This window comes from Capricornis sumatraensis, chromosome 19 (genome assembly GCF_032405125.1).
Source record: "Capricornis sumatraensis isolate serow.1 chromosome 19, serow.2, whole genome shotgun sequence".
NCBI classification, from domain to species: Eukaryota; Metazoa; Chordata; class Mammalia; order Artiodactyla; family Bovidae; genus Capricornis; species Capricornis sumatraensis.
This window is the reverse complement of record NC_091087.1, coordinates 41,338,829-41,366,555: the sequence shown is the minus strand read 5'-3', so window position 1 is coordinate 41,366,555 and position 27,727 is coordinate 41,338,829. Positions and strand designations below refer to the sequence as shown.

Genomic DNA, 27,727 nt, shown 5'->3' with positions numbered 1-27,727 from the left:
AATTACATTATTTTTCTATAATGTGGCCATTTAACATATTTCTCAGCTTGTTTCTTAGCTTTTATGCCCTGTACTATTTAAGAATAAATTAATAACAAAACATACATATGAATAGTACCTAATATTTATACAAGTCAACCTTTATTTTTTAAAAATAATAAAATCAGTGAAAACCATGCAAATAACATCACCTATATTGAACAGCTGAAATAAGAGACATGATGTAAGATTACATTCCTGCTGTATTTAAGCAAAATGTGATGGGAGAACTTTAATTAACACAGGCCAGCTATGTGAAGATGATGTACGGAGACTTTCTTCTTCAGCTCTAAGAATTCCACCAACCAAATCTAGCTGGACAGATGCAAAGAAATGCCCTGAGTTTCAATTACTTTTATTGCAAAACAAACTGCCCCAAAACTTACTGGTTTAACTTTAAAACAATAAACCTAATTTTTCACTGGTTTATGGGTTTGTCGATGGACTTCTGGTCTTGGCTAGCATAGCTTTGCCTAGATGGTCTGCAACGGCCTGGCTCACACATCTGATGGCTGGCAGGCTAGTTTGTCTAAGGGGCCACACTCACATGTCTGGCAGTTGCTTAGATGTCAGTTGGGGTGACAACTACATGTCTTTCATCATTTATCAGGTTAGCTAGAGTTTTCCACAAGGTGGTGAAAGAGTTCTCAGCAGCAAGAGAGAGCAAGCCATAATTGTAAGCACCTTTTAAGATTTTCATGGACTTCCCTGGTGGTCCAGTGATTAAGAATCTGCCTGCCGATGCAGGAGACATAGGTGGGTGGGTGGGGTTTGATCCCTGGCCTGGAAGGATCTCATATGCCAAGGAGTAACTAAGCCTGTGTGCCACAACTACCGAGCCCACGTTCTAGAGCCTGTGCTCCAAAACAAGGGAAGCCACCGCAATGAGAAGCCCATGTACCACGATGAAGAGTAGCCCCCACTTGCTGCGACTGGAGAAAGTCCGCACATAGCAACAAAGACCCAGTGCACCAAAAGTAAATAAAGTTTAAAAAAAATTTTTAATACTTCTAGAATCAGATTTGCTAATATCCCATGGAAACAAAGCAAATCAAATGACCAAGCTGAGATTCAGAAAATGGAGAAACAGACTCCACCTCTCAATAGGAGAAGCTGAAAAATCCTATGGTTATTCTGTTCAATCTACCACATCTTGGATGCCAAAGCAGAGAGATTAAATGATATTTCTGGTAACCAGAATGGGTGATTATCTCCAGAGTTTAAACACATGATTATGGGGGGTGAGGGGTGGGGTGTGGGGCAGGGAGAGTGTGTGTTATTTCAACTACCACTGAGTTTATCTAGGAAGGCTGCCCCCTCTTGGGTCCTCTACTCTACCTGAGGCAGAGTTAAAACCAAAGAGGTAGGCAGAGGCTAGGGTTCTGCCGGCTACATGAAGGAATTTAGGTCTCAATCCCAAGAGTAATGGGAAGCCGTAGAGCATTTTAAAGAGAGAGAGATAAGATCGCTTGGGCTGCAATGAGGACAGTAATTCTAGAAGCTTTGCCAGGAAGGGGAATCTTGAGATAAGGCCTTAGTCACAGAAAATAGGGTCAAGGGAAAGGGTGTTTTGTTTTTGTTTTTTCAAAGCAAAAGATGGTTGAAACTAGAGCTTGTTTGAATGCAGATGGAAGGATCCAACATTGCAAAAGGTTAAAGGGAGAACCCTGAGAATTAGGAAGGGAAACTTGAGCTCGTAAGGTAAGTCTGGTTTAAAAACTTATCATACAATATGGGGCTTCCCAGGTGGCGCAGTGGTAAAGAATTCACCTGCCCATGCAGGAGACACAGGAGATGCAGGTTCAATCCCTGGGTCAGGATGATCCCCTGGCATAGGAAATGGCCACCCACTCCAGTATTCTTGCCTGGAAAATTCCATGGACAGAGGAGCCTGGTGGGCCACAGGGCTGCAAAGAGTTGGACACGACTGAGCATGCACAGCACGCATATTCTGAGCACAGTAAAAAAATAAAACATGATCATACAATAAAACTGACTGTATTTTTGTTATACAGTTCTATGGATTTTAACACAGGTATAGACTCACGGAATTACCACCACAATCAGAATACAGAATACAAAATCCTTCTTTTTGCCATCCCTTCCATTCCTAAATCCGGGAGCTCTTCCATTCCTAAATCCGGGAGCCACCGACTTATTCTCTGTCACTATATTCTTAATATTTTCAAGATTTTCATTCTGAGACTAGCTTCTTTCACTCAGCATAATGCCTTTATTGTTATGTTGTTGTAACACCAAGATGTTGGGTATATCAATACCTAATTCCTTTTTTAAAAAAAATTCTTCATTCCTTTTTATTGTTAAGTAGCATTCCATCGGGGTCAGCTTCGGACAAAATTTCTTGGTTAGTAATGATATCACTATTCTACCAGTTACTTGGGACAAAAACCTTGACATCATCCTTTACTCTCTTCCCTAACCTATACATAATCCATTAGTAAGTCCTGTGGCTTTATTTTCAAAATGCACCTGAAATTTGACCCGTTCTTACCACCTCCACTGCTGCCATCATCTTCTGCCAGAACTAGCACTTCCACTCTTACTTCTCTACCCTCATTGTCTATTCTCCACATAATAGCTAGAATGAAACTTTAAGAGGCTTAAATGTGATCAAACAACTCTTCAGTGGTTTTAGTGGTAACAATCCAAAGTTGTCACCATGGCCTACAAAGTCCCACATGATTGGACCCCAGGCTACCTCTCTGATCTCATCTCCTACCACTCTCCCCACACTGACTCTGTATCAGCTAGAGCAATCTCCTTGCTATTTCTATAGCATGTCAAGCACTCTCCTGCCTCAGAGCATTTAAATTTGCTTCTCCTGTCTAGAACTTGCTTTCCCTAGATATCCACATGGCACAGCCCCATCAGATCAATTCCATTTTCTGCTTAAGTGTCCCTTATCAATGAATCTTTCTCTAACATTTAAAATAGTAGCCACCTGAGACCACTGTTTAACCCTTACCTTGCTTTGTTCTTCTTAGAATATATACATACACACATATATATTTGTTTTTCTGTCTCCTCACACTAGAAACATCCTTGAAAATTTTTGTTCATTGCTCAACAAGCTCTTAGATGATGTCTCATCTGGCATATAGTTGTTCAATGAATATTTTTGATTGAGTAACTTATAGGAGGCAAGGACAGGATGGAAACACATGTAGATTTCTAGATTGGAGGGCATTCTACATTTTCTATTACTTAGACAGTAGGATAATCAGGGAAGCAGTACAGGAAGCATAGGATTAGAGATTTGGAGACAGTGGAGAGCAAGTTAACTAGAAAAATATGATGAAATTTCCAGACACTGTTCAGAGCTCATTTAAGGTTGAAATTATTGTATTTAAGGATGCCAATCTGCTCAGCAGGACAATTTACTGTGACAAGATACAGGCATACAGAAGCATGTTAATCCATCAACGGTGGAGGACTTATTTGGGGAAAAGAGGAGTGTTGGGGCAGGTTTAAGAGTAAGAAGGGGACTGTAATGATATAACATTGAATTTAAGATGGATAAGGAGGGAACTGAAAAGTGGGAATTAAGTAGAAGCTTTCATCAGATTGGAGGTTCTGATAAAGCGAAAAAGACAGTTATGGTGACGTTCTTGAGCAGTCAAGCTCAAGGTTATCAGGCTGTGGTTGGATAGAGGGATGTTCTAATTACTGATTCCTAACAGGACGGAGTTTCTGGTGACAAGATCCAGGTTTTTTGACTGGGATTGGGAGGCTGAGATAAGGGATGAAGCCTGCAAGTTAAATGAATTGTCAGTGATTCTGAATTTATCAAGATGGTAGATGGTTACAAGGAGCTGGATGCAGATATTAACAGATCGTGTTCACAGAGGTGGTTAAATGGGTGCCAAACTCTTACGAGTAAGCGTCACAGAAGCCCCCACTTCTGGAACCTGGGAAGTGAGAATACTAACCCATGTTAGAGAGTTCCAGGGGATGCTGAATCCTCAGAGGACACAGAAAAGCTAATCTGGAAGCGGGAATCTCAGAGGAAAACAGGTTTGTAGGCAGGAGGCTGGGGAGGGGACCGCAGCAGCAGAAAACCCTGACACTTCTTGTCCTTTATTTACCTTCCTCTCTACCTGCCGCTGGCCCGCGTTACACCAGCCCTCACAGCTAGAACACTCGCAGAAAAGGGAGCAAGCGCACCGGCTTTTTTCAACTCCCCGCGGAAGTACTCTCACCGGAACTCCTCCGTTTTTGCGCTTTCCCATTGGCGGAAGCTTCCGCCAGCTCCCAGTAGCTTCCGCCCACGACTAGGTTGGGCGGAGCTTTCCCTGGAAGTCACTTCCGCTAAACCCCGCCCCTCGTTCCCCTTTTGGCCACTTCCGGCATCGGGCCCCGCCCACTCCGTGTGGCCCCGCCCCCTTCCCGCCCCGGGCCGGCAACCCGGCCCCGCGGCGCCGCTTCCGGTGCGGGCCCCGCCCCGGCTGTGGCCCCCGGCTGCGGAGAACTCTGAAACGCAGCTGCCGCGCCGGGGCCTGAGTGACCGCCTCCTGCGCCGCCGGCGGACCCGGAGCGCCCCGCACAGGTAAGCCGCGCGGGGTCCGTCTGTCTCAGCCTGGGCAGGAGCGGGTGCTGTGGCAGGTGGAGGGAACGGAGGAGTAGAAGGGAAGGCAGGTGTGTAGCGGCAGACGTGAAGGCGCGGGCCGGCGGAGCACTGGGGGCCGCGGAGGAAAAGTGAGAGCGCTGGGAGGAGCCCAGAAGCGCCCTCGCCCATTAGGGTGATTTGAGATAAAGGGATGGGAAGAGTGAGGGGCCCTTGGAAACGGAGAGAGCAAAGATAAGGTGGCGTTGGGACGATCTAAGAAGAGCCAGCGGATTGGCTTGAGGGTGGAGGGGGGCTTGGTAGAGGTAAAAGGGATAGAGTTGGGTTGGGGGGATGTAAAGAATGGCGGGGTGATGGATGTATGGGGTAAAAGGGGGCTGGCAGAGGGATCTGAACGAAGGTAGAAGGAATGGTGGGCGAGGCGGGCTTCAAAGCTGCAAGGAGTCCGTTGCGCCCGTCTTGCAGGTCCGGGAACTTTAGGGGAAATGGGGGAGGGGGCCGTGTGAAGGGATGGAGTGGTTTAGATTTTTGAGACCTAAGTTTTCTAAAAGTAGGCAGGTGGTATTGTTGTTTGGATCTACTAGCTGCTTAGGCTCGGGGGGAAGATGGGCTCTTTGGGGGAGGGTGTACGCATCGAGTTGTAGAACTGAGTCATCTCAGTCTTCCTAAAGAGGCTGTGAGATACCCCCCCACCCCTCCCCGCTGGCGACAGCATACAGAGAAGATGGTGCCACAAGAGGAGAAACAGTTGTTCGATGACTGGCAGGACTTTTTTGAAAAATTATCCCGCTTGTGATCGATTGATGTTATAATGTTATAAGGAGAATGAAAATGACCACCGAATTCTTTACTTTTCCTTATTCTTTTGTTTACTTTTCTTTGATGCAGATTGTTTTTATCTTAAATGAACACTTTTGGCAACTGGATTTAACGTGGGTGTAAACCTTTTCATGCTTTGTTACGCTATAAAAAGGGCTATAGCAGAATGAAAGTATTGCTGCAGGCATAACTCACACTTTCTAAAGTGCGAAGAGAGGAAGTAGAGGCAGTAAGAGGCAAATTGGAATTTGAATTTTTCACAGAATGCAAAAGACGAACGAAGTGCTTCTAAGATTAAACAGAAAATGAAAATTAAAAAAAAAAATTTTTTTTTTGGTCTAGCTTTAAAAGTTGTACCTTTTCAATCTGTTAAAAAAAAATACATAAATCCAAGCAGTTGATTTTGCTAGGGGTGTGATTACTTCCCCGTGAGTTTTTGAAGATGCTAAGACATTTAGGTTTCTTTCTTTCTTTTAAGTCTTTCTGCCCAATCCTTAAACAGTGGAACAGGACATTTATCAAATGTATCAAGTCCCAACCTGTGCACCGCTGCTGCTGCTCTTACGTGCTGATAGTACTGCACGCCATGTTGCAAGTGCCGCTCACCTAAAATTTGCCCATGCATAGTGATCCATTCAGTTGCGGAGACTTGCTGAGGAAACATAACTCAAATGAGGTTTGCTGGGGGTGGTGGCCTGAAAAGGAGGAAGGGAAGAGGGGGGCTGGTTAGAGGAGGAGAGGGTGTGAAAGGGGTGTGTGTTTGGAGACTGATTGGTAAGAATGCTGATAAACCTGCCCCCAGAATACTTTTGGCCTGAAAGCCTTTCCTTTTTGTATTTGTCATAGAATGTCATAGAAGTGAATCAGAAAGAAAGGGGATGTGAAGAGACTGTTTTTAAAAAACTAGACTGTTTTTAAAAAGAAGCTTTAAAAAAAAATTAAAAAAATTTTTAAAGGAGCTTTGACTTGTTTAGATGATATTGATACCTGTTTCCAATTAATTAAAGCTTAAAAATCTCCAGAGGAATCCCCCCTCCCCCGTTTGTTTTTGAGTTGATGATTGCAATTTGAGAACTCTTGCCTCCTTTCGTGTTTCATTCTCTCATGTGGTTGAAATTGGATTCTTTTTGAGGCTATAATGTCCAGTTAGCATTGGCTCAGCCCACTCAAAAAGCAGGCTGGCCATTTATTCTGGGAAATTTTAAAAGTTTAAACCCAAGGGGAGTTTGCTAGGTTCTGCTCTTCTATGAGAAAAATCTTTGTGTCTGCCTGATAACTCTGTCTTGCTTTGATGGTAATATCTTTCTCTGATGGCCCTGGGAACATAAGCAATAGTCTCTTTCTTGTAGGCAGGCCTTTCTTTCCCTTTTTTATTGTGGTTTTCCTACTCACAACCTCTGTACAGTGCAAACCCAGTTGCTTTTTCAGTAATAAACAGATTAGTGTTTGATAATGTTGAGGAAGAGAGATCAGAACACAGATGTTTGCAGACTTCATGTCATCTAGGTTTACTTTGTTTTAAACCCGCCAGTTGTCCAGCACTACTGAGATTCATCCCATATTTCTCCTCTTAAATCCTGTTCCTCTTCCTCACACTTTTTCTTACCCACCTACCACCCCTCCCCAAACTCCCACTACTCAGGTTTACCGGCACATGTTTAATGTTCAGAATTCATGCCCTTTACTGGAGCAAAGAAGACATCTTTTTTCCCCTAAATTATTTGTGTATGTATTTTTGGCTGTGCTGGGTCATCGCTGCTACACTTTCTCTAGTTGCGGTGTGCGGGCCTCTCGTTATGGGCTTCTCTTGTTGCAGATCACTGGCTTCAGGGCACACGAGCTTCGGTAGTTGCGGCACGTGGGCTCAGTAGCTGTGGCTCCCAGGCTCTAGAGCCACAGGCTCAGTCGTTGTGGTGCACAGGCTTAGTTTCTCTGGGGCATGTGGGATCTTCCCAGACCAGGGATTGAACCCAGGTCTCCTGCCTTGGCCGGCAGATTCTTTACCACTGAGCCACCAGGGAAGCCCAGAAAACCTTTTTATACCTGTTTTACATCTTTTTTTTCCCCTTTCTTTCTCCTGTGTGGTTTCTATTAATCACATAAAGGTTTAGACCCCGTGTGCCTGTTGGGCTGTGCCCAGGTTCGGAGCCATGCCAGTTTGTGGGTGAAACTCGAGGCAGTGATGGAGCCACTGCACCCTCAGCAGAAGCAGCCGCCGCCGCCGCAGCCACCCCACCTGGCTCCTCGGCAGATGGATGCCAGAGAGAAGCAGGGGCAGCAGATGAGAGAAACCCCGTTCTTGTACACCCAGAAGCTGGTCACACAGCAGACTCACCTTTCTGCCACACCTGGGAGGCCTTCTGGCAGCCCTGCCCTGGGTCCCTCAGCCAGAGTTCCACCGGCCACTGCAGGGGCCCGAGTTTTTGAACAGAGCAAGGTGAACTCAGAGCCTGAGGAAGAGGAAGGAGGTTTGGAAGGTGAGGATGGGGATGATGAAGTTGCAGAGGTGCCTGAGAAACAGACCCAGGCTGCTTCAAAATATTTTCATGTGCAGAAGGTGGCTCGCCAAGACCCCAGAGCAGCTCCCTTACCTGGTCTGCTCCCAGCACCAGGGCTCGCACCCCATGGACAGCAAGCTAAAGAAGACCATACCAAAGATGCTTCGAAAACCTCCGCTTCAGTCTCTGCGGCAGGGCAGCCGGGCTGGAACCTGGATGAGCAGCTCAAGCAGGTCAGTCTTTCCTCTTGGGGGTTTTATTTGTTCCTCTGAAAGGCTAGCCAGGGAGGGGTACTGGACTGCCAGGGTGTGTGCCAGTCTGTGTCTTCTCAGCCTCCTTCAGTGACCAGCAGCCTAGACAGGGACACACCTTGAGTTTTTCCCTCATAGTTGTTTTCTTGATTAGAGCAGTGAAATGTGTAAGTTACTCCTAAAATAGATAGTTCCAGGTTTAATGGGAAAGATTGTCAATACAGTCTTTTTTGGGGAGGAGGGTTGAGGAAGAATGAAGTTGCAACTGTTATGAGGGATATCTAAAAATGAGATGTATGACTCCAATTTCAGTTTTTCTAGTAGTAGTATGATAAGAACTGTCTTGCCTAAGATAGTGTCTTAGCCCCAGGCTAACCCAGGATCAAGCTTTTTAAGGGCAATTATTTTGTTTTGCTGCTAAATGTGGCTGATGGGAAGCTGTTGCATTGTGTATATTTTCCAGCAAAGAGCCTTGTAGACATGATTTCATCTCACCCTTCTTAAACCTTCTCTGAAACATGGAAGGGTAAACCTCACAATTTTCTTTTTATTTTGCTGTGCTGCTCGGCTTGCAGGATCTTAGTTCCCCAACCAGGGATTGAACTCAGGCCAGGCACTGAAAGCACTGAGTCCTAAGCACTGGACCACCAGGGAGGCTCTCACAATTCTGTTTTAGCCAAGGCAAGCTTCAGTGATTCCTACACAAGGCAGAGCTTGAGAGTCATCTAGGGAGAGCTCCGGAATAGTTTTTAAAAATACAGACTCCAGGGTCCTAATGAATTAATTCAGGAGGCGGAGCCTAAGGACTCTGTGCTTTCTTCGCCTTCTGCTGCTTCTTGTCTTTCTGACTTGCCATGCTCCTTTTCTTCACCCAAAGAATGGGAGTGATGATCAGGTCTTCCAGGCCAAGTGACTTGGTGCGAAGGCAGGGAGTTCATAATAAAGCTGATAATATTTGGGTACTCCCTGTAAGCACATATACTTCTTTTTTTTCCCTGAAAAATACTTATTTATTTGGCTTTGTGGCTCTTAGTTGAGGCATGTGGGGTCTTTAGTTGTAGCATGTGAACTCTTAGTTGCCGTATGCAGGATCTAATTCCCTGACGAGGGATGGAACCTGGGCCCTCTGCGTTGGGAGCTCAGAGTCTTGGCCCCTGAACCTCCAGGGAAATGCGCAGCATATATACTTCTTGTGGTCCAATGATGCTGTTTAGAAATCAGTTGTGAAGAGCTATGGATTTACATAGAGCACCAAGAAGCCATATGAGAACGGTCCTTTGTAGGCTGAAAAATCAGCGTCTTTGTATCCAGGAGTCCTACCTATGCAGTTGATCTGAGCTTTACAGTAGCAGTGTTTGCAGTAGATTCCAGAGCCAGCAAAGTGGGTTCAAATACCCTCTCTTCCATCTGTTACCCTTGTGATCTTTCAGTAGGGCTCTTAATTCCTTTGAGCCCTCTGTGAAATAGAAATACCGAAGCGTACCTCCAAGGATGTTGTGAAGATTAACAGAACTAGCTCACGGTGGTAGCAGTGCCCCAGGTGCTTTTTCATGCACACAGTGCCATCCTCCGCTGCAGCTCCACAGACATGCTAGGAAGCAGGGGAGACACCGAGAGGCACAGAGGTTTCCCCTCTGATCACCAGGAAGGTGGTGGCAGAGCTCGGACTAGGATCAGAGAGTGCTAGCTTCCCCGACAGCAGCAGCCTGGCTGCCAGCCCAGACCCGCCTCCCGGCTGATTGCTTTGGTTTAGCAAAACATCTGTGACTTGCCGGCAGCCCCCGAACTGCTGTGTGGTTGGCAGAGTTCCACGCCGGCCGCTGAGTCAGCTCCTAGCGGGAGCCCGCCCTGACAGCACTGGGAAAGTTCAGGCCCGAGGCGGCTGGGCTGCCCCTGCCTTGGCAGCTGGCCAGCCTCTGCGTGTGTGCGGTCGTTCCTAGAAAGTGCAGCCTCGTGCGAGGAACAAGTGGAGCTCCAGTGCCTGTCTGTCTTCAGGAAGTGCAGCAGGTGTTGAGGTCAAGCCATGAGAGCGTTGAAGAAAGAAACTCTGCAGAAGTGGCCTGTGGGTGCACACGTGTGTGCCGTGGCCGGCACCCAGCGCCGGCTCTCAACAGCTTCAGCCCCGGGCCTGTGCGGCTCAGGGATCAGGAGGCTGGCTGTTGGCTTCTGAAACCTGAGTTCATTTTAAATTTCTGAGGCATGCTCACTAATTATAGACTGCCTGACAGAGCACTTGCCAGAATGTGTTTAAATGCCAGTGTGTGTGTGCTTAGTTGCTCAGTCGTATCTGACTCTTTGTGACCCCATGGACTGTAGCCCACCAGGCTCCTCTGCCCATGGGGATTCTCCAGGCAGGAATACTGGAGTGGGTTGCCATGCCCTCCTGCAGGGGATCTTCCCAACCCAGGGATCGAACCCAGGTCTCCCGCATTGCGGGCAGATTCTTTACCATCAGAGCCATGTAGCTGAAGCCTAATCTTTCACCCTAAATTTACCCTCCCCCTGAATTTGGAGATCAAGAGCTGGGTTAGGGGGTCACAGGGTAAGAATGACTTTAAACTTCAGACGTGCACGTTCTTTTCTCCTTTTGAATTTAAGTTTTCAACACTGATTTGGTCTATGCCCTCCCTTTGTCTAATCCTGCTTCTGAAAGTGGTAGTTAATGTGCTTGGGGATTTTAAAAACTTTTTAGTTGTGCTTTGGAAAGGGGACTAAAAAGATGATATTCCTAGGGAGAACCTGTAAAAACTATTACAAACTAAGACTAGCTTTTTAAAAATGTATTATTATTCCAAGTCTTGTTTCTTACACATTTAACTTCTAGAGAGCAGAAAAAGATCTTATTAATGTGTGACGGTGTCCATTCTGTTCGCTCACACAACAGACTTTTACAGAAGCTTCTTGGGTCAGGCCCGTACTCCGGGGGCTAAGGCCTCTGCTTCTCCCTTGAAGAGCTCTCCAGCTAGGTTTAGCAGAGGCAGTGTGGAAACCTCAAGGGGAATTGAGTCTTGGGTTGTAACAATTTTACTCTGTCCTGAGTCAGTTAAAGCCCAACTGCCCAATCTGAGCTCTGCTGCAGATATTTTAAAACAGTTTTGTTTCAGCTCTTCATACACCAAGATAAAGTTGATTTTGTCTGCAGCATAGCTAACATAGCTTGGTAAATCAACAGGAACACTCAGAAGTATTTTAGAAGATTTAAGGGTGCTGTGGGGGACTACAGCAGGCATCTGCCAACTACAAAGCAAAATTTGAAAAGTTTAAGGGCAAAAAAAAAAAAGAAAGAAAAGTTTAAGGGCTCCACAGCTTATCTTTTGTTTCTGAAATCATTTTATAGCCTGTAAAGCCAAAATTATTTGATGTTTTCTCCTTGAAGAAACTCTTAGAAAATAATTCATTCTGTATTCATGGTGGAATCCATTTAGATCAGTGTTACTCAAATGGAGACTATCTCCTCATCCCCTCCTGCTCCCAGGGGATGTTTGGCAATGTTGGGAGATATGTTTAGTTGTCATGACCGGGGCAGGTGGAGTTGTGCTGCTGGGACAGAGTGTGTAGTGGCCAGGGATACTGCCACACATCCTGCAATGCCTAGGACAATTCCCCACAACAAAGAATTACCTGGCCCCAAATGTCAGTAGTGCCAAGGCTGAGAAACCCTGCTCTAGATTGTGTAATTAGAAAGCGAACAGAGACACTCTGCTTTCATCAGACACTGCCCTAGATGCTTCCTTTGTGTCTTGATCTTGGTAACTGAAGTGTTTGGCAACCTGGAGTTTTCTTCACTTCTGATTTCAATATCCATGTTGAGTTTGTGTCTTCTCCCATCATCATGTGGGTGAACAGACTGTCCATTACTTGGAAAAGGATTGGGACCTACAAATTTATGCTCTGTCAGTGCGTTCTTCCAGCCCAATGTTTCATGGTATCTAAGATGTCAGTGTTGACTTGTGAGAGAACTTGGTTGCCCTTCTAGATGTGAACCCCAAAAGGTCAAGGCATAAATACTCAGCAACCTTGTTATGTATTAAGAGAGGTGATTATTAAGTCAGCATTAGTTTTGGAACCTAAAGATGTGGGTTTAGATCCTGTCTCCGCTGTTTGCTATAGCGCTTGAGATGGATGTCCTCTCCTACCATTCTGAACCCATGCTTCCATCTTTCCCAGAGGATGATACTCCTCTCTTGCTATCCCCGGGGAACAATTTTAAAGATATTACAAAGGTGGAGGAAGAGAATATGAGTGTGAAAAATCTTCCTAAAATGTATGCCATGATGCAAAGGTTAGGTTGAATTGTCACTAGCGCCTAAATGCTTTTTGAAGCTGTAACTTTTCAGTTTTTACTACCTTTAGAAGTACGATGTTGCATAAACCTTAGTGCTCTAAAACTGTGACCAAACTCTAGTATTCTGGGGTTCTCTGAAGCATTTCAGGATTATGTGAGCTAAAGCCATTGCATTTTTGAAGCTGCTTCTTTCCATGTTAGAATAGGGATATTTCTCCTTTAGGTAGAAGTAAGCTTTATGTTGAATTCTTAGAAATACTTGGTTAGGGACTTAATGACTCATCCCTTCATGTCTCTCTACTCCCATCCCTTCCTAATTTTCAGGACTTGTTCCATCAGTGAGCCCATTTCCCTGACTCTTTAAGTCTCCTTTAATCAGTAAATCTGCCCAATTCAGTTGCTACCAGGGAACGAGGAGTCAGTGTTTATTTTTTTAATTTTTGTTTACTTATCTTCTGGCTGCGCGGGGTGGCTTGTAGAATCTTAGTTCCCCAACCGGGGATCACACACAGGCCTCAGGAGCAAAAGCACAGAATCCTGACCACCGGCCTGCCAGGGAATTCCAGAGAAGTCACTTTTTAAAAGCTTTCTCTTGATTGCACATCTCCTTCCAGCGCGTTGTGTAGTCCAGACTGTCCTCCCACTTGCCATAACGAAGCTTCCAGAGGAATGGCTTGCACGCCTCACCTTGTTTGTCACCTTCTGCTCACTCCTCAACACACTTCCGTCTGGACTGTGTCTCTTGTGTATATATCCCTGAAGCTCCTCTGGGTAAGGCCTCCCATGGATCACCATGTTACTAAGCCCTGCCTGCCCTCACCTCCTGTGATTTCTCTGCAGTATTCAGGAGAGTTCAGTGGGCTCCTCTCCTTGAAACATTTTCTTTTTTGCTTTCTGTAGCCCCATCCGTTGGTTTATTTTCTGTGATCTCTTTCTCTTCTGTCTAAACCTCTAGAACTCCAAGTTCCTCACGGCTTAGTTTTAAACCCTCCTCTCTTTATGCTTCCCCTGGGCAATTTCTTTCACTTTCATGACTTTAAATACTACCCGCCATTGATTCCAATGTATATTGTTTGAGCCCATGTTTCCATTCTGAGTTCAGTGGGTGTTTTATTAGATGTTTTCCCAGCACCTCAAGTTTAATGTATATAACTCTTACTTTCTAACCTACTCCCCCACGATTATTTCCTCCTTTATTTTGCTTCACGGTAAAGGGCATTTCTACCCACTTGGTCATTCAGAAACGCTGACTGTCTTTGTATACCTCCTACTCTGTCACTCCATCTGGTGATGTCCATCACCAGGTCTTGTGAATTCTCTCATCTAAATATCTAGAATCCTGCCACTTCTTTCCTCCACCATCACCTGCTTAATCCCAGCGATTTACTGCTGTAGCTATCAACAAGTTTCTGTGTCTTCCTCCCCCAGTCTAATTCTCCACACAGCAGCTAGAGTGATCTAAAAACCAAATCAGATTATGTCACTCCTTTAATACCCTTCAAGTTTTTTGGCAGTTGGTGTAATTGTAAAAGCCAGAACCTGCATAATCTGATCCTGCCTGCCTCTCCAGCCTTATTTTTGCCAATATCCTGACCTATCACTGTACTCCAGCCACCCTGGCCTTTGCATATGCTGGTTTTTCTGCCTAAAATACTCCTCCCCAGCCTTCTGTTTTCACCTTAAACATCACTTTCTCAGAGGCACTATTAGTGTGGGTCATGTTCTACCTTGGAGATATGGCAGATTTGGTTGTGAATATCACTATGCAATAAAGTCACATGAATGTTTTGGTTTCCCGGTGCCTGTAAAAGTTGTGTTTACATTTTACTGTAGTCGGCTAAGTGTGCGGTAGCATTATGTCTAGAAGAAACAGTGTACATACCTTAATTTTAAAATGCTTTATTAAAAAAATGCCATAATCTGAGCCTTCAGCAAACTGTAACCTTTTTTGCAATAGTAATGTCAAAGATCACTGATCATAGATCACCATAACAAATATAACAGTGATGAAAAAATTTTTAATATTTTGAGAACTACCAAAATGTGACCCAGAAGACGTGAAGTGAGCAAAGGCTGTTGGGAAATGGCACCGATAGATGTGTTCAATGCGGGGTTGTCACAGACCTTCAATTTGTTAAAAAAAAAAATGCAGTATCAGCAAAGCACAGTAAAGCAGAGCACAGTAAAATGAGGTTTGCCTGTATTGGCTGTAACTGAACATTGTGCTTTTATATTTGTGTGGTTTATTTGTTTGATAGCTGATTCCTGTACTTAGTGGTGAGCGCCAAGAGGATGGGGATGTGTTCTGCTTATGTCTTGTGTCCCAGCACCGGCAGAATAATAGGAGCTATTATTATGCCCTGCATAAATATTTGTTTCTTCTACTTTCTTTTAATTTGCTCTGTTTTATTTTTTTATGTGAATAGTACCGTTTCATTTCTTTAAAAAAAAAAATACTATTTTTTAGAGCAGTTTTAGGCTCACAGCAAAAATTGAGCAGAAAGTACAGTGATTTTTTTCATACACTCCCTGCCCCCACACATGCCTAGCGTGCACCAGAGTGCTGCATTTGTTACAGTTGATGAACCAACAGTGACACATCATTATCACCCAGAGGCCATCGTTTTACACTAGGGTTCACTCTTGTTACACATTCTGTGGGTTTTGACAAACATGTGACATGAACCCACCATTATAGCAACATACAGACTAGTTTTGCTGCCCCCCAAATCCTCTGCTCCACCCATTCATACCAGCCTTTTCAGATTGACTTCTTTCACTTAGTATTAATAGTATGCATTTAAGTTTCCTCCATGTCTTTTCATGGCTTGATAGCACCTTTCTTTTTAGCACAAGTAATATTCCATTTTCTGGATGGCCACAGTTGATCCATTCATCTACTGAAGGACATCTTGGTTGCTTCTAAGTTTTGTCATGTATGAATAAAACTACCATAAACATCTGTGTATAGGTTTTTGGTAGATAGAAGTTTTGAACAACAAGGAGCACGGTTGTTGGATTGTGTTAAAAGAACGTGTTTAATTTTGTAAGAAACTGCCAAACTGTCTTCCAAGAGTGGCTGTACCCTTTTGCATTCCTACCAGTAGTGAATGAATTCCTGTTGCTTCACATCCTTATCAGCATGTGTTAGTATCAGTGTTGGGGATTTTTTTTAATTGACGTTTTCATTGAGATGATTGTATATCCACATGCAGTTCTAGGAAATAATTACGAGAGATCCTATACACTTTGTCCAGTTTCCCCAATGGTAACATTTCATAAAACTGTAATATATGATGACAACCTGAATCTTGACATTGATGGGATCCACTGATCTTATTTAGATTTCCTAAATTTTACTTGTATTCTGTGTGTCTGTCCTGCTTTTTAACCCTATTTCATTATGTGTTTGACAAATCTTCTGAAATTCTTGTTACTTAAAAAAAATGCATTTGAAGCTGCTGCTTTCTCTCAAGGTTGCGCTTTTGCTATATCCCACCAGTTTGGATGTGCTTCCATTGGTTAGTACAAAATCTTGGTTGTGATTGCTTCTTTAACCTGTGGGGTTTTTCAGAAGTATTTTTTAGTTTATGAATATGTGAGTTTTATCTTTTCAAAAATATAATTTTATAACTTATAATTAAGCTCTAACCATTGGTGTTAGAGAACTGGTGTAGTGTCAATTTTCTGGAATTCATTATGATGTCCTTTGTGTTGACCTTATATATGATCAGTTTTTATAAATTATTCATGTGTGCTTGGAAAGAATGTATGCTGTCTATTTGATAGACATGGGGTTGTATATCTGTTGGATCAAGCTTTTTAATTGTGTTATTCATGTCTTATCTTTAATTGTGTTATTCATGTCTTTCTTATCTTTACTAAGTTGTGTTTGTGTGACCACTTTCAGAAAGAGGTGAATTAAAATAATCCAGTATGAGACTGGCTTTCTTTTGGTTAGTATCTTGAGACCATATGTGAAAAACTTAAAAATCTCTGTCTTTTTTATTAGGTTAATTTAATCCATGTAGTTAGTGAAAGTGAAAGTTGCTTATGTCCCACGTTTTGCGACCCAGGCCAGAATCCTGGCGTGGGTCGCCTTTCCCTTCTCTAGGGGATCTTCCCAAGCCAGGGATCAAACCCAGTCCTCCTGCATTGCGGGCGGATTCTTTACCACCTGAGCTCTCAGGGAAGCCATGTAGTTAGTTATTAGGACTGGTGATGCCTGTTTACTGATTTCTGCCTTCTAACTTTGAATTTCCAGTTTAACTATGTTTTTACTTTGCTTCTTGTTTTTTCCTCTTCTGTCTTTTGTTCGTTTGATTGATTGGATTTTCTTTAATCAACCTTTTTCTCTTTTACTGGCTTAGAAATTACGCATTTTTTCTTTTAACCTCACCATTACTTCTTGCATGACATTCTTCCCCTTTGGCTGTCTTCTTTCCTTATGGCTCAGCTGGTAAAGAATCCGCCTGCAATGCAGGAGACATGGGTTCGATCCCTGGATTGAGAAGATCCCCTGGAGAAGGGAAAGGCTACCCACTCCAGTGTTCCGTCCTGGAGAATTCCATGGGCTGTATAGTCCATGGGGTGGCAAAGAGTCGGAAACGACTGAGCGACTTTCACGTTCGTCCTTTCCGTGTTTAGTAACTACATACAGTAAACTCAGTCTTGGTACTGAAAAAATTTCTTTTAGATATATATCTTCCTTTATCTTGCCTCTATTCTTGTACCATTGTTCATAGCTTTAGATTCTAGAGTGACCGTTATTTGCCTTAACACTTTGAGGATATGGTCCCATTTATCTCCTAATAACTATTTTTGCTATTGAGAAGTCTATTGTCAGTTTGTCACCTTTGTGAATCTTTTTTCCCTCTTTTTTAGCTTTAAATTTTTTTCTGACTCTGCTGTTGCCCTTGTATTATACTGGTGTTCTGGGTTTGAACATATTTTTATTTACCCCACCTGGGCCTTAATCTGCTCCTTCAACTTGATGTTTCCTTCCCACCTGGGCTCCTATTTTTCCTTGACCACTATTCTATGAGAAGTATTTGAACCTTCTCTTTAGCCTTCCTAGTAGCTTTTCTTGTATAACCTAATCTCTTTATGTCTTTCTCCTGCATTCTGGAATATTTTCACATTCTGTTTTCCAGTGTCTGATTCTCTCTTCAGCTCTGTCTATACTGCTTAACCAAAAAAGCAGTTATCTTAATATTGTGTTTTAATTTCTATTCTCTTTTTTGGTTTAAAAAAACAGCCTCTTCTTACCATATGGTTTCAATTTCTTCCTTTAGCTCTTTGAACTTCTTTAACTTTTAAAAAACTTTTTATGATGGGCTTGTTAAAAACTTTTTATTATGAGAATTTCATATATACAAAAGAAGGAAATGGTAATGAACCACCTGTGTCCTTTGCCCAGCTTTCAGCAGTTACCAGCATTCTGTCACTCTTTCAGCATGCTTGTTTTAAAGATGCTTTTAGATTATTATCTCTACTTTTCGGAGTGCAAGTTCTCCTTATGTCATGTCACTCTCCCCCCTGATGGTTTATTTCCTCTTGCAGCGGTTTGTTTTTGTTTTTCAACGTAAGCCTGTTTTGAGTTGGGATTAGTTTCCGTGGGATTCCCATGTGTTTTGGATTATGGAAGCATTCTGAAGGGGAGTTTTGTTTTCTCCTCTGCTGGGGCCCTACATATTTAGCTGGTTGCCATTGGTTTGAGGTGTGTGTATTTGGAGTCTTCATCTGTGCCTCCGCATCTGTATAGTCTGTGGGGTCACAAAGAGTCAGACACGACTGAGCGACTTACACTCCCTCTGTACCTGGCGAGAGCCCGAATTTCCATTTTCTTATGAACCCTCTTTTTCCGTGAGGCCCCTCGCAGATGGCAAGGTTCCTTGCTGCTTCTCCAGGTTGGTGAGCAGTTTTTTAGGCTCCAGTTCATGACGTGGGTGGGGCAGTGGTGTGGAAATACAGTCCTTCCTGGCCTCTAGCTTCAGGAATTTATCTCAGCTCTGGTTTTTGGCATGCAGGGGGCCTGTAGCCTGGACTCTTCTTCCTTAGGGGTGATTAAATCCCCAGTCCTCAGCCCTCTGCTTTTAAGAACTATATCTGGGTGCCTTCTCCCTTGAGTCCTTCAGCTTTGGCGCCTGCTCACTGGTTTCTCTGATTCCTCCCTTGTTGTTTATGACACAGTAGACTCCGCTTTCCTTCTTGGTTTCAAGCTTAGCTGCATGTGTAAGGGGTGTGGAGTGTTAAATTTTATCAAACATTTCTAGTGGGGTTTTCTTTGGAGACAAGAAGGAGGTAGAGTTGCTCTACATCAGATTATTCTCGCTCAAGATTTTGCTTGCTACTTCGGTTTTTCGTTGGTTTTTAATCGCTTCAGCATTTCTACCTCTCCTGTGCTGGGTGTCTGCCTTATTGCAGTGAGTTGTGTGAAGTAGGCCCTGATCGTCGCCCCCCTTTACATGTTTGTTTTATTTTACAGGTGAGGAAAGAAGGGTGAAATGGGCTACTTGTGGTCTCAGAGTTGGGAGGCTGGGCTGTGAGCACAGGTGGTCCAGCTTCTGCCTCCATGCCTCTTCTCTTAATATTCCAGAGAGAGCAGGGCAAACATAATCTTTTCTCAGTTGTTTCATTAGCTAAAAGTAACTATTTTTTCTGATTTTCCAAGTAATTCAGACACATTTTAGAAAATATGAAAATTTGTAAGGAAGGGACTTCCCTGGTAGTCCAGTGGCTAAGACTCCACACTCCCAATGCAGGGAGTTCTGGTTCAATCCCAGATTGGGAAACTAGATCCCACATGCCGCAGCTAAGACCCAGCACAGCCGAATAAATAAATATTTTTTAAAAAATTTGTATGGCAGAGGCCATCACAATATTGTAGAGTAATTAATCCTCCAATGAAATAAGTAAATTTTTAAAAATTTGTAAAGAAGAAAATATAGTCAACCACATAACTTCAGTATAAATGTTAACTTTTTTTGTATTGTGTGCTTTTTAAAAAATGCCTATTATAGGCACTTTGTTGTTGTTGTTTTATTTTTGTGTTCAGCTTTTATTACCTAATAGCCCATGAGCAATTTTTATAATTAAAATTTATTCTGAAGTGTTGTTTTAAAATAGTTTTATTTTTATAAAAGATATCACAAGTTATATTGACTCAATTTTTAAGATACAGAAACACATAAAGCAAAAGTCAGCCTAACCTTCCACAGGTCATTGTTTGGTCTATACCTTTGCAGAGTATTTTCTCTTCACAAATAACCTTTACTTGTTTTTAATAGATATAGAAGTTTTACAACTTAGTTTTTTACTCAGTATTATGACTATCTTTTCACACGTTTATAAAGATCTATTTATTAGTGTTTTTATATCATATCAGAATTATTGAAGTAATGTTGAATAGATGCTCATGAAAAATTGAAACAATATGGAAAAATACAGTAAAAATGCGGAGTAAACATGTATAGTTTTTAAAAATATAGTGTCTGGTTGCCTCCTTTGCTCTCTCCCAGCCGATCCTCCCATCCCAAGGGAGGCCGCAGTTAGGAATGAATCAGCCTCTGTGACTGTTTCTGTGTATTTACCTATTTAGTGTGTGACCACAGAATGTGTGAGTATATGTGTTAGGTATAAATGCAGACTGTGTTTGTAGATGCTGTTTGACCCTTTGCCCTTCTGTCTGTATTGCTGTGGTAGGCTGGATTAAATATTCTAGAAGTTAGAATCTGCTCACTCTGCAGGTATATGTATATGACTGTCTTTTCATATGTTTATTTGCCTTTTGTATTTGTTCTGTGACTTACCCTGCCTTTGCTCATTTTTCTTTTTTTTTAAAACTGAAAAACACAGGATTTACTCTAACACATTTTTAAGTATATAGTTATTATTATTAGCTCTAAGCACAGTGTTGTACAGCAGATCTTTAGAACTTTTCTCTTTTGCTTGACAAAGTTATACCCATTAAGCTTCCCATTTCTTAACCTCCCACCCCCGCCCCAGGCCCTGGTAACCACCATTCTACTTTTTCCTTTCTTTTCTTGAAATTTACTTATTTATTTGGCTGCACCACGTTATAGTTGCAGCCTGAGGGATCTTCAGTTGCGGCATGTGAACTTTTAGTTGTGGTATGTAGTTTCCTGACCCGGAATCAAAGCTGGGCTCCCTGCATTGGGAGCCCAGAGTCTTAACTGGTGGACCACCAAGGAAGTCCCCACCATTCTACTTTCTTCTTCACTGAGTTTACTTTAGATACTTCATACAAATGGAATCACACAGTATTTGTCCTTCTCAGAGTGGTTTATTTCACTTTATTTATGCTTATTTACATTTTGGTTGAAATGATTTTTTTTGTGCATGATATAAAATAAGAATCCATTTCTTGAATGTGGATATCCAGTTTTCCCAACAACATTTGTTGAAGGGACTGTCCTTTCTCCATTGTGTATTCTTGGCATCCTGTCAAAAATCAGTTGATCGTTGTGCATGGGTTTATTTCTGGGCTCTATATTCTGTTCTTTTGGTCTGTATGTCTGTCTTTATGCTGGTACCATACTATTTTATTATTGTAGCTTTGTAATATGTTGTGTAATCAGGATGTCTGCGGCCTCAGCTTTGTTCGTCTTTCTCGGGATTGTTTTAGCTATTGTGGTCCTTTGTGGTCCCAAAGAATTTTAGAATTGTTTTTTCTTTTTCTGTTAATATATGCCCTTGGGATTTTGGTCAGGGTTGCATTAAATCTGTAGATCACTTTTGGATAGCATGGACATTCTACAATGTTAAGTTCTTCCAATTCATGAACACAGGATGTATTTCCATTTATCTGTATCTCCTTTGTTTTCATTCAGTAATGTTTTGTAGTTTTCAGTGTACAAATCTTTAATCTCTTTAGTAAGATTCATTTTAGGTATTTTGTTCTGTTTGATCATTTGCAAAGTAAATGAGATTGCTTTTCTTAATTTCTTTTTCAGGTTGTTGTTAATTTACAGAAACAAAACTGATTTTTGTATGTTGATTGGGTATCCTGTAGAATTCATTTATTAGATCTAACAGTTTGTGAGTGTGTTGTATGTGTGGAATGTTTAAAGGTTTCTATTGATTCATGTAAGTGCGTGTCATCGGCCAGCAGAGGTAATGTTATTTTTTTCCTTTCCAGTTTGGATGCCTGTTTACTTCTTTTTCTTGCCTAATTGTTCTAGTTAGGGCTTCCAGTACTATGTTGAATAGAAGTGGTAAGAGTATGCATCATTGCCTTGTTCCTGATCTTAGAGGAAGAGCTTTTAGTTTTTCATCATTGAGTAGGATGTTAGCTAGAGACTCTTCATATATGGCCTTTAAAATGTTGAAACCATTCATTCTTTTCCTAGTTTGTTGAGTATTTTTATCATGGAATGGTGTTAAATTTTGTCAGTTTCTTTTTCTGCATCTCTTGAGATAATCTTGTGATTTTTATCCTTTGTTCAGTTAATGTGGTGTGGCACATTGATTGATTTTTGAATGTTGAATCATCCTTGCATTCCAGGGATCAATCCTACTTGGTCATGCTGTATGATCCTTTTAATGTGCTCTCAAATGTGGTTTGCTAGTAGTTTATTAAGGATTTTACATCTATATTCGTCAGATAGTTTTCTTGTAGTGGCTTTTTCCGGCTTTGGTATCAGGGTAGTACTGGCCTCATAAAATGAGTTTAGAAGTATTCCCTCCTCTTCAATTTTTGGGAAGAGTTTGGGAAGGATTGATGTTTTAATTCTCTAAATGTTTGGTAGAATTTACTTGTGAGGCTGTCCCTTCCAGGGCTTTTCTTTGTTGTGAGTTTTTGATTACGATGCAGTCTCCTTACTAATTGTAGGTCTCTTCAGGTTTTCTGTTTCTTCATGATTCAGTCTTGGTAGGTTGTAAGTTTCTGGGAAGGTATCCCTTTCTTGTAGGTTATCCAGCTTGCTTGCATATAATCATTCACGACAGGCTCTTACAACCCTTTATTTCTGTGGCATTGTCGTGATGTCTGCTGTTTCATTTCTGAATATGTCTTCTCTTTTTTTCTTAATTTAACTGAAAAGCTTTGTCAATTTTGTTTATCTTAAAAAAAACCTGTTAGTTTCATTGATGTTTTTCGGTTCTCTGTTTTGTTTATTTCTGCCCTAATCTTTATTATTTCCTTCCTTCTGCTAACTTTGGGCTTAGTCTGTTCTTCCTTTTCTGGCTCCTTGAAGTATAGTTAGGTTGTTTATTTGACATCTTTCTTACTTTTTAATGTAGATGTTTGTTACAACTATAAACTTCTGAGTACTGCTTTTGCTGCATTCCATGAGTTGTGGTATGCTGTATTCTGTGGCCTTTACTTGTTTTTTTCTGTTCTGTTATCTTTTCTTACTGATCTGTAGTAGCTCTTTTGCATATAGATCCTTGTCTTTGTGTTTCAAGTGTTTTTCTCAGTTGTTGCCTTTTCAGCTTAATTATAGTTCTTTCGCCTAGTAGTTTAAATTTTTGATGTTGCTAAACCTAGTTGACTTTTCCCTTTATGATTTCTGTTATACTTAAAAAGGCCCTCCCATCTCCCAAGATTATAAAATATATATATATATATGTTGTTATTTTATGGTTGTATTTTTATATGTGTATCTTAACTCCATCTAGAATTAGTGGGAAGGATGTGAAGTAGGGATTGAACTCTTTTAAGAAGCTGTGTTAAATGGCTACACAATGTTCTGTCACACGGAGAGAATTTTCGCAGGTTCCCTGTTCCCTTACTGTCACACTGTTAGGCTTCTGTGATTTTTTCTTATTATAAATAAGGATGTAGTGTGTTTCTAGTTGCTGCTTTCAGGTGGATTCATAGAACTGCACAGTCAGGAGGAGACTAAGAAGGCAAGGCAGTCTCCAGGCGCTTGCAGGTGCACGGCCTACATTAGCTTCTCGACCCCACACTCTTGGATCACTTGGCAGCCTTCTTCAAGTCATTTCCTCGGGTCTTCCTTGTGCCTTGGTTTTCTCATGTGAAAAATAAGGGTAGTAATACTACCTACCTCAGAGCATTGTGCTGAGGTTTAAATGTTTAATGCACATAAAATACTGGACTAGGGCCTGGGTTAGCAGTTATTATTAGTTGTTATTGCTGCTGTTGTTTTTATTGACATAGGTATTTTAAGGCAAGTGACTTTCAGAAAAGGTGCTGGTGTTTTCATATTTTCCTATGGGAATCTAGGAGATCCCATTGCCCCAGTCCCTTCTTATCACTGAATGTTATCATTGTTTAAAGCTTTTCTAATTGAATGTATGAACGAACTTCTTTTTTGCTGGCCCGGGATGGGGGGCGAACTACAGTCTCTTCCGTTATCTTCCTGAACTTTAAATTGTTTTCTCTCAGAAATGGCTTATATTGCCTTTTAGTTCCCTTTTATGGAGTCGTCCTTTAAAACTGGAAGTTCACCTGCTTTTCAGCATGATTCCCCCAGTCCACCCCCAACCAAATTCGTCGCTTGGCCCGAAGCGACTCTCCAAATGACGTTCCCTTGGCTTCTTTTTCAGGTACTGACGTCCATTTGAGCCCCTTCTGTCTGCCAGGCCCTGTGCCAGGGGCACAGGTGCCTCAGAGGAGTAAGTTACCATCTCCGTATGAGAGAGACTCAGCCTGGGAGAGGTGGCAGGCAGCGCAGGGGCAGCTGGCATCGGAGTTGCAATGTGTGCACCACAGTGCCATCCGCCTGTGGAGCGGGGGTGGGAGTGGGGTGGGCAGAGCCCTAGGAGAAGCTCTCAGATTGTCAATGGGGTTGATTTGTAAACGTAACACAACTATTCTGCCTGAGGAAACTTGCTCTGTAGAGTCCCAAACTTGAAGGGAAAGTTTTTGTTTTTATTTTTTTTACCTTATGAAGTAATTCATCATAGCATTTTTTAAAAAATTTGTTCTTTCTATACATTTAAAATATGTAGTTTGAAAAAAAAATTGTGAGAGCAATTTCTGAAGCACGGACTTCAGGCAGGTTTCTTGACCTCTTCAGGTCTCAGGGGAGGTGTTCTCCCGCTCGGCCCTCCCGCTCTGTCTTCCTGAGCTCTGCTGCGTGAAGGAATGTCAGCAACCGTTATGGACGGTCAGGTGGTTGGTAGCTAACAGGTTGAATAAGCTGTGCTGCCGACTCAAATACTGCAGAGAAAAGGAGCTGGAACTTTCCTGTGGGGCGCTCAGACTTTGCCTTGTCTGGGCCACTTCACTCTTCAGCATAGAGGTGTCCTCATCCCCAACAGTGCATTGGAGTTTTTCTTCCTCCTTTCTGTAGGAACACCCCATTTCTGGGCAGTCTTCTTGATTATGGCATGAAAGTGTGATTGTATGCCTAGATGGAAAGGCAGGACTGCCACCCTCTCTCCCTTGCTCCTCCCTTCCCCCTTTCTGCTGCTTAATCAGAAAAGGGTCCCTTGGCTCTTTTTCCAAGCCACCGAGTTTGAATTGACCTTTGTTGCGAGTAAGAACGTGGGGAAGCACTTTCTGGTTCCTGCTAAAGTTACCTGACAGCGGAAGGTGTGCATCTGATAATTATAACTCTAGTGCTTCCAAGGCCTGAGCCATTGAGCTAAGAGCAGTAATCCTGATCTTATCAGTAGGGTTTTGTAGTCCAACAGTGTTGCTTCTAACAGTATCTGTTTTACTTCCTGGGGCTCCCCTCTCCTTTCAGGATTCTCCTATAATCCTGCCCATTACCCCTTTGTGCCTGTCTCATTACCTCTTGGGATCAGTTAAAACTGGTGGGAGAGCAGAGGTGCTTTTTCTTTTCTTCTTGAGATCTGGGAATTGGACATTTAACATCACAACATTATCCACTTGTCCAGTAGCAGATAGTCACAAGTGTTAGGGGTAATACCTACAGAGACACAGGCAGAGCAAAGAGAAGGTAGTTCATGTGTTGCTTATTTTTAAAAAAGAACAGTACTAACAACAGCAGTATTCAGCTGGAATACTTTTGTTACACTTTATATTTCAAAATTACTAACTGATATCCTTGAGCTTGGGATCAGCCCTTTGAAGTCTACCCATGGAGCTGACTATGAGGTTCAAGTCCCAGGAATTTGCCCAGATGTGAACGGCGGGTGTGATTCAGAATCTATTAGATTATAGAGTAGACAGAAAGGAAACATGTTACTGTTGTGTTGCTTTCAGAAAACACCCAAGAATCTCTGTAAAGCTGTAGTGTGTGTGATGGTGTTCTAAGGACCGGACAGCTTCGTAGAGGTTTCAGAATATGGGGAACTCAAGTGAAGAGCTGGTAACTTAGCCTCTGTGTTTTAAACCTGAAGGAAAGGGTTAACTCTTGCCTTGGGGAAGAGTGAGGAATGGGGACTAAAATTGCTTTGGACATCTGAGCTGTGCTTTAATAAGATATTCCAGGTGGTCAAGGAGTAATCCTAAAATAGCCTAGATACTTAATTGCTTTTAAAGTCAGGCGCTCCTGTCTCTGGGGAGGCACAGCTCTAAGGAATGCAGTGCTGGCTCCTAAGGTCTTAGAGGCGTGGTCTGGTTGGGCTTTTTTTTTTTTTCTTCTTCCAAATCCCCAGTGAAAAAGCCCAAGGTATCTTTCTTGGGTCAGGAGACGCTGGTTAAATGTCTCTTCTCACTGGAAGTTTGGCAATAAGCCTTTGGCTCCTGCTGCTGCCAAGTGCTATAGCCTGGCTTCCTCCAGGGCTGTTGGATTGTTCTTGTCACCTGTAGCACACCCCCAGAGACGGTGGACTGCTTTCATTAGTGCTCCAAGGCGTCCTGCTCGGTCCCCTGCCCAGCGTCTCTCCATTTTCATTGGAACTGACTTTTCTCACATTAAGATTCAGATTCATCCTTCTTGTCCTGCTCCATCCCCTCCGTCCAGATCTAGCTGATTCTCTGACTTGGCTGGTCTAGAACAGTCGTTTCTCCCGGTTCTACTGCTCTCCCCACCCCCAACCCAGACTCTCAGTGTGGCCAGCCCCAGTGCTGGCTTTTCCTCTCAAATCTTCACTGCTGTTTACAAAAGTGATGTATTGACCTTGTGAATCATTACCGAGAAACATTAAAAACACATTTTATTAAGTGAAGAGTCATATTGCTGTCTTACCTGAAACACTAAATATTGTGATTATATTAGTTCATTATTCTATAATTTTAATGCAGTCTGAATTTTCTTTGTTGCGGGGATGGGTGGGGAGGAGAAGCAAGTGTTGGGTCATGACAGATGATGATTCAGCTGTTAATCTAGAGGAAATAAACAGTTTTTAAAATCATCTCTCTCTCTCTCCCCATTAGATTCTAACATCCAAGAAGTCAGAGGTTCTTATCTATCTTGTTCTCTTCCCCTTAGAACCTTTCACAGTATCTCGTATATCCTGGTGATCCAATGTTTGTATGTGAATGAATATAATGCAGAAATTGGAAAAAAGTGAAAATCTCCCATAAGTCCAGTCCAATTAGGTGGCTACAGACATTTGTATGTGTATATCATGCATTTTCCAACAAAAATGAGTGATTAAAATCAGCTAAAGCACTGATTTAATCATCTGTTTTCTGTTCAGAAAACATCCACAGCCTCCCCGCTCTTCACATTTCAGAGCTTAAATTTCCTCCTGGTATTCAAGGCATCTCACAGCCTCTTTCCACCTTAACTATTCAGACTTGCATCCTCTCTGCCAAAACATGCCTGTTTATCCCCCACTGCATGCTCATTGAGCCTGTAAACCTCTCAGCCCTTTCTTCCAGGCCAGCTTCGTCTCCACCTCTGAGCCACCTCCTTTCTTCCAGCTCCCTGGCACTTCGTGTTTTGGTACTTTGGCTTGCTCTGTCTATTAAATGCTGTGTGTGTTCAGCCTGTGTTTGTGGGAGAACTCCGGTGTGGGAACCACTTGGGGGGGGAGTGGTGATTCTCCTCAGCAGCCTGCACAGCTCTCTCAAGTGGGGCAGGTGCTCAGGAAAGCAGTGCTGAGTGAATGTCGTAGGCTGTTTGCTTCTCCTAGGGGCCCCGTCTCGCGTTGGATTCCACACCATGACATACCAGACAGACAGTCCTCTGGGGACAGGAAGCAGCCCACCTCCTGAGAAGGCCCACTCCATTACTGGGCTGTTCTGACTGTTGGAAAAGTCTTTCTTGTAATCAACCTGAAATCTTCTCTCGGTTAACTTCTGCTTAGTGACTCTCATTCTGCCCTCTGGGGCTTTAGAGGGAAAAGGGGAAAAAAGACAAGCCCTCTTCTTCTTCCACAAGGCAGCCTTTTCGATTTTCAAGGA

At 42.7% G+C, this 27,727-nt stretch overlaps 1 protein-coding gene across 2 annotated transcripts in view; it reads left to right on the top strand.

Moving 5' to 3' along the window:
• Window positions 1-7,625: 7,625 nt before the first annotated feature.
• Window positions 7,626-27,727, top strand: part of ARID3B (AT-rich interaction domain 3B) — a 42,692-nt gene continuing 22,590 nt past the window's right edge. For both annotated transcript variants that reach the window (XM_068991409.1, XM_068991410.1), the window contains exon 1: window positions 7,626-8,174. In XM_068991409.1, coding sequence (XP_068847510.1) covers window positions 7,626-8,174 — 549 coding nt within the window. The remainder of the gene's footprint in view (window positions 8,175-27,727) is intronic.